Source organism: Austrofundulus limnaeus, unplaced genomic scaffold (genome assembly GCF_001266775.1).
Source record: "Austrofundulus limnaeus strain Quisiro unplaced genomic scaffold, Austrofundulus_limnaeus-1.0 Scaffold110, whole genome shotgun sequence".
Taxonomy (NCBI): Eukaryota; Metazoa; Chordata; class Actinopteri; order Cyprinodontiformes; family Rivulidae; genus Austrofundulus; species Austrofundulus limnaeus.
Genome location: NW_013952512.1, coordinates 731,687 through 743,206, shown reverse-complemented (window position 1 = coordinate 743,206; position 11,520 = coordinate 731,687). Strand labels below are relative to the sequence as shown.

Sequence of the window (11,520 nt, the reverse complement as noted above, 5' to 3'; positions counted from 1 at the left end):
CTACAAATTTAAAAGTAAATTGTTGTTTAATTGTTGTTGTATTTGTTGTTTATATATTATAAGCCTTTGTGATTTATTCAATTTCATATAATTGTAAAAAAAATCAATAAATAATCTAACAAAAAATTTAAAATGACAAATTATGACTTCAGATAAATACTTTATTTTTGAAAATGTTCAGTAAAGTCTTTCGTATTTCACTTGTATAAAGGCCATAAACAATCGGATTCAGAAGTGGAGGTACAAGAAAGATCAACATTCCCATAATCTTTTGCAAATCAACAGAAACATCTTTGAACCTATGAGATAAAATAGTAAAAGTTGCAACAATCTCAAATATGACCAGAATAATTAGCTGCGCAACACAAGTGTTGACAGCTTTTTTTCTTGCATCAAATTTCCTCTTACCCACACATGTAATCAGAATCTTGATGTAAGAATACGCCTGAATGGACACACTTACAGCCTGAATGAGTGCCGTGTTAAACAGTCCGATTATATTGTTGACTGTGGTGTTTCCACACGTGAGCTTCAGGAGAGATGGGTTATCACAGAAGACATTCATGATAACAGATCTGCACCTGACAAACCTCGCCTGCAATGAAAATATGGATACAATCAAGACTAAGTCAAAACCCCAAACCAGACAAATAATAAAAGCAACCATTCTCGGGGTCATCACAGAGCTGTAGCGTAACGGCATACAGATGGCAACGTAACGATCAAAAGACATCGCTGCAAGAATAAACAGAATTCCACCTCCGTACATGTGCAGCAGAAATGCCTGTAAAACACAGAGTGGATAATAAATATTATTTGTCTCTGTAACAATATCTGACAGGATCTTCGGGAGCATTGTGGTTATTCCAATCAGATCATTGAGAGGGAGACTGAACAAGATAAAGTACACAGGCTTGTGAAGGTTCTTCTTTAGAATAATTAAAAACAACAGGGTCAAGTTGCAGAGCATTCCAAACAAATAAATCACAATACCAAAAATAAATACTGGATACTTTCCTCCAGGTGGAATTACAAATGAGTCCATTGTTAACTGACTGCTGAATTCTAATGACTGGTTTTCCATTTTCACTGAGATTAATGAGGAAAAGGATCCATTGTTGAAAACTTAGTCAAAGTCTGCAGACCTCTGAGTTAAATCAACACATCAGTTTCCAAATAATCCTGCCTGGACTGCTTACAACTCCTCTAAATGTCTGGCTTTATCATCTACTGATGGCTTGTTTTCATCCCCTTTTGCCACTGGGATTATTTACAACTTTGCAAAAATGCCTAATCACATGATGACTGAACACATGACGCTAACTTGTTGACCTGTTGTTATTAACTAGAGAAAAAATGTACAAAAAACTGCTGGGTATTTGTGTCCTGATGCATCTCAGTAATCCAGGTAAAAAATCAAAAAGAAAAAAAAATTGTATAGGTCTTCTGGACGGGTTCTTCTCTAATGAAACGTTTCGTCTCTCCTCCAAGAGACTTCTTCAGTCTGAGAGTTTCTGAATTTTGCCTGAAACTTTGCCTGAAACTTTGCCTGAATCATCAAAATACCCATGATTCAGTTGCATGGTTGAAGCTGGTGGGTCATAGGTTGGATTCACCAAGTATTGGAAGTATTTTATTTTAAAATGCAACCATTATCACTGACCTACTTACTACATTGCTGCCAGGTTGCAGATGATGTCGTATTGATGTGATGAAATGCAGATGGAGGCAGGAAGTAAATGAAGCCATGTTTCCTTCTGTTGATTCAGTGTCAAAATGTCTAAATTGTGTGCTGTGTACAGTTGTTGCAGCCACTCTAATCAGGAGAAATATCAAAGTTTTTTTTTCATACTCTGAAAGTAGTGTGTCACAAGGGAGTTTAATTTTAAAAACGTGCAGGAAAAAATAGGACAAAAGTGGATCAACAATGTACGGTTACAAACAGGACGTGCGGAAACGAACAATGCAACATTTTGCAGTGACCACTTTGTAACAGGCCAGGATCGTATCGCTTAAATCATATTGTCAGATATTTTCCTGGATAGTTACTTGAATTTGGGTTTACTGAAGCTAAATAAATTATTTACAAGTAGATCCAAGCAGATAGAAATAACTGGAGTTAGCTTGTTGTTAGCGTTAGCGATAGCATTGTTATCATAGGCTAACTACTTAGAATAGCACAGCTCACCCAGGCTGAAACAAGTCAACAGCCATTTGAAGTTCTTTTGGATCCTAAATCTTTGACCCAACCTAAAACAAAATAATTGTAGACTTGATGCTTTTGAAAGCTTTCATCTGGCTCGTCGTAGCCTGTAACACGAGGTCTGCAGCACCAGATAGTGGTGTGTGTTGATCGTCTGAACACCGGGTAAATCCTCCAGATTATACGTATAAAAGTATTTTTTATTAAGATAATATGAATCATATCCTAAATGTACAAATATTTTTTGCGATATCTTAAAGGTAAAGTTAGAAATTATCGTATATTTACCTTTACAGAAGGAATGTCAATAAGAGGCCTGCTAAGGACAAACCCAGACCCACACTCTGATAACGTTAGGATTGCATCTCTGCTTTTTGCAGATGATGTGGTCCTATTGGCTTCATCAGATCATGCTCTCCATCTCTCGCAGCCGAGTATGAAGCAGCCAAGATGAGGATCAGTGCCTCCAAATCCGAGACCATGGTCTTGAGCCGGAAAAAGGTAGGGTGCCTTCTCCAGGTTGGTGAGGAGGTTCTGCCCCAAGTGGAGGAGTTTAAGTATCTCGGAGTCTTGTTCACGAAAGAAGGATGGAGCGAGAGATTGACAGGCGGATTGGTGCTGCATCTGCAGTGATGTGTGTGCTGTACCAATCCGTCGTGGTGAAGCGAGAGCTGAGCCAGAAGGCAAAGCTCTCCATTTACCGGTCGATCTACTTTCCTACCCTCATCTGTGGTCACAAGCTTTGGGTAGCGACCGAAGGTACAAGACCGTGGATACAAGTGGCCAAAATGAGTTTCCTTTACACAGGGTGTCTGGGCTCTCCCTTAGAGATAGGGTGAGATGCTCGATCATCCGGGAGGGGCTCAGAGTAGAGCCGCTGCTCCTCCACGTCGAGAGGAGCCAGTTGAGGTGGCTCGGGCATCTGGTGAGGTGTTCAGGGCACGTCCCACTGGGAGGAGATCCAGAAGAAGACCCAGGACCCGCTGGAGGGACAATGTTTCTCAGCTGGCCTGGGTGCGCTTTGTGATTCCTCCAGATGAACTGGCCTAAGTGGCTGGGGAGAGGGAAGTCTGGGTCTTTCTGCTTAGGCTGCTGCCCCCATGACCTGACCACGGATAAGCTGAAGAAAACTGATGAGTGGATGGACTGAATATTTGCAAAAAAAAATACAGCAGAGTTTGTTTATTTGAACATTAAACATCATGTCTTTGTGACTCGAGAGAGAGAATGGGTTGATCTTTGTAGTGTATTCAATTGAATATCAGTTGAAAAGTATTTGCAAATGATCCTATTCTGTTTTTTTTACACAATGTCCCATCTTCATTGAAGTTGAGGCTGTAATTTAGACCTTAGTTCAGTTAGAACCACAAGCTAACCCAACAGAAATGTTTGGAATGTGGGAGGAAACCCACACATGCAAGAGGAGAACAGACAAATAAGATTTTAAAGGGTTTGTTGTGCAGTTTTTTAATAACCTAATACATTTGAAACTATTTGTCAACTGGAAACCCTTCCAAAGGAAAAAATTACATCAGCCGCATGTCTCATTACATTGTCAAAACAGTTATTAATGAGCCCCTTTGAGGTATGGTTGAATAATGGTTATTAACTGTCTCACATTTTAATTAATCCCTCGACATACAAATGTTCCTACCAAATAAATGTTTGTGATAGGGGAACAACACATGGGAAATAACACGTGAGTCAATTGTTTACAGGTTATGTGAAGTTTTAGTTAACATAAAAATGTATAAAACTTTCTGTAACATGATCATGGGTAAAATGTTTTAAATTCATGAACTAAACACAGCTTCTGTGTTTGCATTAGATCAATTTATTCTTAGTTGTGGGTCATGATTTAAAAATATATCAGCTGTGAATACATGTAATGTTTTATTTTTTACATAAAATACTAATTAATTCATAAATATTATTCAGACTTTTTACTGTTGTTTGTCCCAACAACAAAACGGGGAAAAAAAAAAAAAAGAAACAATAATTGAATCTGAGCACTGAAATGGTCACAACATACCACTGGGGACAAACAGCTTTTCTGTTCACTCCACAGTCAGGCCACAGATAATTAATTTACCTCAGAAAAAAAATCATGTGAAACCTTTAGTTAAATCTATTTTTTAATCCTATTTAGATTATTTAACGACATGAATCAGTGGGTTTGTCTTCCAGAATTTGTTTCTTTTGATATTAAGTTTTCGAAAAAAGCAAACAAAATGTTCAAATTTAGTGAACGTCTCTAATAAATATAAAGCAACTGTTTATGTTAAATTATGTTTATAATTTGAGACTGAGCTGAGGTGTTCAGAAGTAGTTTTAGAACCTTTCGCTCTTCTCAGTTTGTCACAGCTGAAGGCCTCATATTGTCATAGCGTGCTTTATCTACTCAAATATCTATAGTTGTGAAGCCCAAAGTTGTCTACATGCTGCAAAGTTAAACCTGTGGGATAAAGGTTGTGTTTGTTGATGTGCTGTCTGCTCAGCTGGCTGAAGCTGCAGAAATGCTTAAAAAACTTTATGTTATATCTCATCAGCTTTCACATGTGACACTTTGGGCAGTGATTCACATCGGATAATGATGATCAACACATTTTTGACCACTGGTCTATAAATTGTCAGGACTGTTTTTTTTTCCCACTGGTCAGAACAGTGAAAACATTTGGCTCATTCTCTGCCTGCAAAACTAAACTAATTTGTTACAAGAATTAAAAAATAACAAAAAACTTTGCAATCAAACTTTGCATTTAGAAGGATAGTTTTTGTGTGTGTGCTTTCCATTTAGTTACATTTTCTTTATTTTACAATGTATTTTTCTTCTTTTGTTCTACTCAGGCTTTCCATCCAGTGCTGTAAATGTTCTGTCTTTTTTGGTGTGCAACTAAAACAGAAACAAATATGATTCTAAAGAGTTCTAAACTCTATTCATGTGGGACTCTAACTGCAAACTTGGGTTTCCTCCCTCCACCAGGAGGGTATTTATAATACAATTGTGTTGTTACGTGTCAAACTAGGTTTGTTGAGCATTTAGTATGTTCAGATCAGAGGTAAGCATTGATTTAGCTTTTTACTTGTAAACAGTTCTATCCTGTATTCACAATTTATTGTCTCACATAATTTCATCATTCTTTATTCTCTCTGTCTCTCTCTCTCTTTTTTAGATTTTCCACCAAAGGAAACAAGATGGAGAAAAATGCTACAATTTCATCTAATATCCTGGAGATTCAAGGCTTTGACGTCTCTCCAGAGTTCACATACCCTCTGTTTTTCTTACTTCTGTTTGTTTACTTGTCTCTGCTCATTTCCAACATTGGTGTTCTCGCACTCATCATCGTGGAGAAGAGTTTGCACCAGCCCATGTACTTCCTCTTTTGTAACCTTTCTGTCAACGACGTGATCGGGAACACGGTCCTGCTGCCTCAGCTGATGGCTCACGTCCTTTCGACAAAACGATTCGTCACCTACAACCAGTGCGTGGCTCAGGCTTTTCACAGCCACATGTTCGGATCAGCGTCCCACCTGATTCTCGTCATCATGGCGATAGACAGATATGTGGCGATATGTCACCCTCTGAGGTATGCCTCAATAATGACGAGCAGGACTGTGGTGGGGCTGTCTGCAGTTGCGTGGGGGGTGTCCTTGGTGCTTGTGTCGGTGCTCATAGGGCTAACAGTGAGGCTGTCTCGTTGTAGAGCCATGATCCAAAACGCTTACTGTGACAACGCCTCCCTGTTCAAGTTGTCATGTGAGGACGTGTCCATCAACAACCTGTATGGACTCATTTTCACCGTGCTGCTTTTCACGTGCTCCATGGGAGGCATCCTTATTACATACATGAGAATAGCTCTCATCTGCTGGATGAAGAAAAACAAGGAGCTAAACAGCAAAGCACTGCAGACCTGCACGAGTCACCTTGTGCTTTATCTTATTATGCTTTGGACTGGGTTTTTAACAATCATATTGCATCGATTCCCAGACTACCCAGATTTGAGAAAGATTGCGTCCATTTTATTTCACGTTGTTCCAGCCAATTTAAATCCTGTAATTTACGGATTGCAAACAAGATCATTACGGGTTAAAATAGCTGAAATACTGCAGAGAAAGAAAGTGATTCCTACCTAGTATTTCCTGTTCAACTGACTGAAATACATTTATGACCTCTGATTCAAATATGTGTAGATTTTAATTATCAGTTCAGCTTTAGTTCATTTTCTGGTAAAGATTTGCACAAAAGATTATTATGATGCCATTTTGATAATAGACTAATGGTGAAGTTTAATGCCATCTCAAAAATCAACAGATGGTTAAATATATTTGCTAGAAATAACCTTAGAAACAGAGCATGTCAGTAAACATAACGTTAAAGTGAATATGTTTTATCCTAGTGCTTATTCATTTAAGCTGATGAAAAAAATCTGTCAGCTTTAAAAAGTTTATCAGTGCAGCAATACTATGTGATGTACTTAATATTGTACTGTATTTATAGCATGGTTTTGCAATATATAGCCTCAATTATTACTTTTTTTTTTTTTTTACAAAATTCCATATGTTATATCCCTTTATTGTAAAAGGGCAGAGATTTTTGTTTATGGTCTGTTATGGTTGTTGGCATGTTTATTCTATTTAATTGTTTAATTGTTATCTAAATAAAGCCAGCATGTCTAAAATCCCAGAAATACATTACATTTAAAAAAAACTATCCTAGAATTATTTGTAGAATTTTTGCTATTTGTTTGATTTTATTTAACAATACTTCCTAATTCATTTGAGATCAAACTTCTTTTGTCTGTATGCTTTATTTGTTGTGTACGTTACAATAAATTGTAAAGTCTATCTAAACACATTCTTGCTTTTAAAGATTCACGTCTTTATTGTTTTGCCAGTAGTTTATTTTTTCCTTTGACAATAATTTTTACACATTAAAAGGGTAAACTTGGATGTAGTTAAATATTTTATTAAAATATTACACATTAAAGCTTCAACAGGCTACAAATCTAAATATTAAAAGTGTTTACATCATGTTAAGATGGTGACTCTGTGTCCCTATCCAGGGGCTGCAGCATCTAAACCCACCAAGGTCACAACCTTCACAGACTGTGTAGGCTGCATAAAACAGCTGTGAAATGTGTTTGAATGACGTATTTCTGCATGACCGTGTACTACCCCATTGCCACAGTGATACGTTTCATGACATGTATTCACACATCTTTTCAGTGTAGGAATAGTTTTACAATTAAAACAGTTACAGTACATGTACTGTATATAATTTTTTAAATGATTGTTTGGATTTAGCTCTAGTATCAGTAGTTGCATTTTATTTAACATCTCATTGCAGCATAAATTTCATCAACTACGTTACTAAACATGAATTTCAAAAAAAAAATAAGTCGATGATGAGTTTCCAAACTCTTCATCATCAGTGGCTTTTTTTTAAAGATACTATTATTAAGATATTCAGTTCTGCTTTCTACTGAAGTGGCAAAAAAAAAAAAGAATTTCCAAACTCTGCCGACTTGGTAAAAACAAAAGAAAGAAAATGAAAAGAAAAAGAAAAATTCTGCTGACTTCTTGTTTGTTGACAACGCAATGAATGCTGGGATTTCCTCGGCTGGTAAAGATGCTCAGATGCAGCCTTCATTTTAGGGGTTTTGCTGGCCACATGAGGAGCAGCCCAAGAATTGGGACAGCCTTTGGCGCAGGGCGGTGACATAAGGGGCTGACAAATGCAAACTTCAAAGGACGCAGCCCCTGAATTGAGACACAGCCTAGATGGCTTTGCCCATGATGAGAAGACTCATAAAAAACACCATTATGAAAAATATCCACATGAAAAAGCGGTCCAGCACTTTGGCTACTTTCTTCCACTCTCCGATTTTCTTCTGCGTGGCCCTCTGATCTCTGTAACAATTAGCAATGTACTCAACATTCTGCAACAGCACCACATTAGTGCTGCCAGGGGTGCAGGAAACATCTCCGTCTTTTTTCACTCCTTCACTCACGCCTCCTTTCCTGCTTCTCTTCAGACCCCCTGAACCCTCACAGCCCATGCTTATAAAGACACCGTTGTTCTGAGCGCTGCAGTGGTTGCTCTCCTTCCCTTCAGCTGAGTCTGTTGGACTCATAATTTGATCCGTATCCCTCCTCTCCTCTGGGATGACGGGGCGCATGGTCTCTTGTGTACATTCCGTTTTGAAGTCCTCTCTGCCTGGTCCTGCCTGACCGTTCATGGTGCGGTTGGTGTTGTTTCCAAAGGGACGTTGTTGTTTCTCTATCTGAGCTGACATGCAATTCTCCCCAACTTCATACACAAAGAACATCCTGGCCATGTACTGCAGGATGACGATTTTGGCCCATTTTGGAACAGGTTTGGCATCCGGGCCACAGTGATGAATGTTCATGATGAAGATGGTCAAAGCCGTAGATGCTGTGATCATGGTCATTGTTGCGATGTAATACTTTCCTGTAGAAGTAATGAAGACATACATTTACATACATGAACTTGTTAGCATGCTAACCTAGCCTTAGTTTATCATTCTCACCAATAAGTGGTACATTCTCAGATGGTGGCATGATCTCTGCAACCAACAGCTGAAAGACAGTGAGTGCCAGCATCACAGTCACACCTAAAGAAACCTTTTCTCCTGAATCAGCTGGCAGGTAGAAGCCAAGTGGAGCCAGAAAAGAAATCATCACACAGGGGATGAGCAGGTTGAAAACATAGAAGGAAGCTCTTCGTTGGAGTTTTAGCGTGTAGGTCACATCCGGGTAGGGGTCAGCGCAGCAGCCGTACAGAACAATGTTCCTCCTGGCTGGCATACCGAGCACCTCCCACTCCACGTTTTCCACCAGGTCGGCCAGGTCGGCGCTTTCCATGGCGTTCTGGATGTCGAGCTGGTTGCCGTTGTAGGTCCAAGAACCGTAAGTGAACCTGCACTGCTGACCGTCGAAGGGGAAGAAAGACACGTCGACTCGGCACGAACTCTTGGTGATGGCCGGCGAATCCCACATCATCTGGCCGTCGTGTCGGATCACTACATTGGTGTCCATGGGGCCAGTGAAATGGTTGTCTGCACTGAAAAATAAACACCAAGATAAAGCAACAGAGTTGATATTTACTTAATAAGTTTTGCTAAAGATCATTTAAAATATAACTGCTATAACTTGATGCCAAACCATCGACTGGTACGATTCCATCTTTATTGAAAGAACTGAGCCAACCCATTCTCATTCCCAAGTCGTCACATATTGATGCTTTTCCAAGTTTCCCTCTGCGTCCGATTTTGACCCGTCGGGTACCCCCCTCTCATCAGTTATTGACGAGATGGGGCGGAATCCATTGTCATAATTTCAGAAAGCGTAGAAAATGCACCAAAACTACCGTCCCAAAGCCTAAAATTACCTTTATTCACTCTAGACATGCTGTCCCTGACCCTAGTGCCTAAAATTAACCATTTTTAGAAATTGTAGGAAAGTCACGTGAACTACGTGTCCCAAAGCCTAAAATTACATAATATTCGCCATAGACATCCTATCCCTGACCCCACTACCTAAAATAAACCATTAACCCTGATCCCTAATATTAACCACGGATCCCAAGTCAAAGACCCCTATATTTTGCGTCCCAATGCGTCAAACCTGGATGCTAAGGGAACACAGATATCCCTGGTGCGTCAAACACTGATGCGACGGGTGTAACCGACGTGTCAAAATAAGATGCAGAGGAAACCTTGGAAAAGCGTCATTATGTGACAAGTTGGGAGTGAGAATGTGTTAACTGAGCATGCAGTTACCTTTTTACCTCTGTTTTTGGACATAAAAATTCTAAAAAGTATGTAACTATATCAACAATGTGTAAACATGACTTCCTCTTTGATTTGTTTTTGTACTGTTGGGTAATTAAAAAAAGATCAGTTTTACTGTATATTACCAATCATCATAAATGATCTTGACCTTTAACCCTTTGATGCCCTCTGGTTACAATTGATCCTAAGTATAAGATATAAGAAAAATATCTAATCCAGTCATAAAATATCTTCCACGACATTGTAGATATCTTACTTTAATTTTCATCAAACCACAAATAAAGAATCTGTCAGTGTTCAACTTGTGAGTATGAGGTCAAAAATTCTAACCAACCTGTTGTATAAGACTATATCAGGTCTCCATACATTACTACCAGGTATGCGGATAGTATCTAGGCCATCATAATCCTCTTTATTCCATTTGAGGTGAGCATCAAACCACACCTGCCTTATCCACAGATATGCAGTTAAGATTTGATTTCGCTCATCCTGTAAAAAAGTTAAAAAATAAACATTAAAAACAATGACATCAGATGGGACACACAACACAGTTGTGTGAATGTAGCGCACAAGTGATTATTGCACAGTGTGATGTTTTACCATGTCGATAATTTGTGACAGTGTAACCTGCAGAGTCACATTCAGGATGGTATTTGTGTCCTCCACCGGCCTCAGCACACGTGTGTAGTTGGTCATTAAATCAGTCAGGAGCTTCTGAGCATATTTTGAATGAGCACACTGACAGACTAGGATGAGAGACAGAAAAATAAACAAAATAAGCAGTAATGATTTGAACAAAGAAAAGTTTGATTTGATTTTTCTGTAGTGTGTTGGACCACAGTGTTTCTTTTCATGGCAAAAGCCAGTGTTGTGGAAGCTGCAGGGCTGGGAAAGAAGAGAGGGAAATGTGATACAAAATGTTAATCCATGACAGATGGCGGGAGGGGGGAAATCTGTGCAAACAGTTAAATCTGTCAAATTTGACTCTTCATCCTCTTAACTAAAAATCAACAAGTAAACATCAGAAAACAGGCAGTTGGCGATGGATCTATATTCTGAAACAGGGTTTTCACAAAAAAATGACGAAAAGATGAATAAACAGTTTTTAAAAGGTATTTTGAGCTATGGATCTGGGGAGACCAGATGTTATGTAACCTGTATGAATAAAGCCTCTGACCCAGATAGATGTTGCAGGATTATGAGAATAAAATCCTTCAACAAGTTGTCACAATTGCTGCAATTGCTGATGTGAAAGATGAAACCTGATAATACATACTGTAGGCTATGGTGAAAATAAAAACAAATAAAATCACATTAATTACAATTTGAATTGATGACAAAACACAACGCAATTTGATGTCAACATGGGGATTAAAGGGATTTTGTTGTTCATTCTTAATTTAAAAAAATAACAGAAAAAAATCAGGCTAAATTTGCATTTTATATTTTAGATATTTTGCATGTCGGGTAACTAAAATAAACTTACATGGCAGGGTGCTGAAG

At 38.6% G+C, this 11,520-nt stretch overlaps 3 protein-coding genes across 3 annotated transcripts; 1 reads left to right on the top strand and 2 right to left on the bottom strand.

Annotated features, from left to right (window-relative positions):
• Window positions 1-148: 148 nt before the first annotated feature.
• On the bottom strand, window positions 149-1,087 carry LOC106521488 (olfactory receptor 52B2-like). Its single transcript, XM_014014073.1, has one exon. It carries the CDS (start codon window positions 1,082-1,084, stop codon window positions 149-151), a length of 936 nt encoding a protein of 311 aa, XP_013869527.1. The 5' UTR covers window positions 1,085-1,087.
• A 4,140-nt stretch (window positions 1,088-5,227) lies between these two features.
• Window positions 5,228-6,337, top strand: LOC106521500 (olfactory receptor 13H1-like). Its single transcript, XM_014014087.1, has one exon. The coding sequence runs from the start codon at window positions 5,399-5,401 to the stop codon at window positions 6,335-6,337; it is 939 nt and encodes a 312-aa protein (XP_013869541.1). The 5' UTR covers window positions 5,228-5,398.
• A 1,361-nt stretch (window positions 6,338-7,698) lies between these two features.
• On the bottom strand, window positions 7,699-11,514 carry chrna10a (cholinergic receptor, nicotinic, alpha 10a). The gene is made up of 5 exons (XM_014014123.1): window positions 11,504-11,514; window positions 10,618-10,763; window positions 10,352-10,506; window positions 8,755-9,287; window positions 7,699-8,675 (listed from the first exon to the last, which is right to left on the bottom strand). Exons 2-5 carry the CDS (start codon window positions 10,711-10,713, stop codon window positions 7,981-7,983), a joined length of 1,479 nt encoding a protein of 492 aa, XP_013869577.1. The 5' UTR covers window positions 10,714-10,763; window positions 11,504-11,514; the 3' UTR covers window positions 7,699-7,980.
• Window positions 11,515-11,520: the final 6 nt, after the last annotated feature.

Excerpts from the sequence above, each read along its gene's own strand:
- LOC106521488 (XM_014014073.1), bottom strand. The coding sequence starts at position 1,084 with ATGGAAAACCAGTCATTAGAATTCAGCAGTCAGTTAACAATGGACTCA.
- LOC106521500 (XM_014014087.1), top strand. The coding sequence starts at position 5,399 with ATGGAGAAAAATGCTACAATTTCATCTAATATCCTGGAGATTCAAGGC.
- chrna10a (XM_014014123.1), bottom strand. The coding sequence starts at position 10,713 with ATGACCAACTACACACGTGTGCTGAGGCCGGTGGAGGACACAAATACC. Across the intron at positions 10,507-10,617 it reads TGTCACAAATTATCGACATG|GATGAGCGAAATCAAATCTT; the intron begins GTAAAACATCAC and ends ACTTTTTTACAG. Across the intron at positions 8,676-8,754 it reads TGAGAATGTACCACTTATTG|GAAAGTATTACATCGCAACA; the intron begins GTGAGAATGATA and ends TTACTTCTACAG.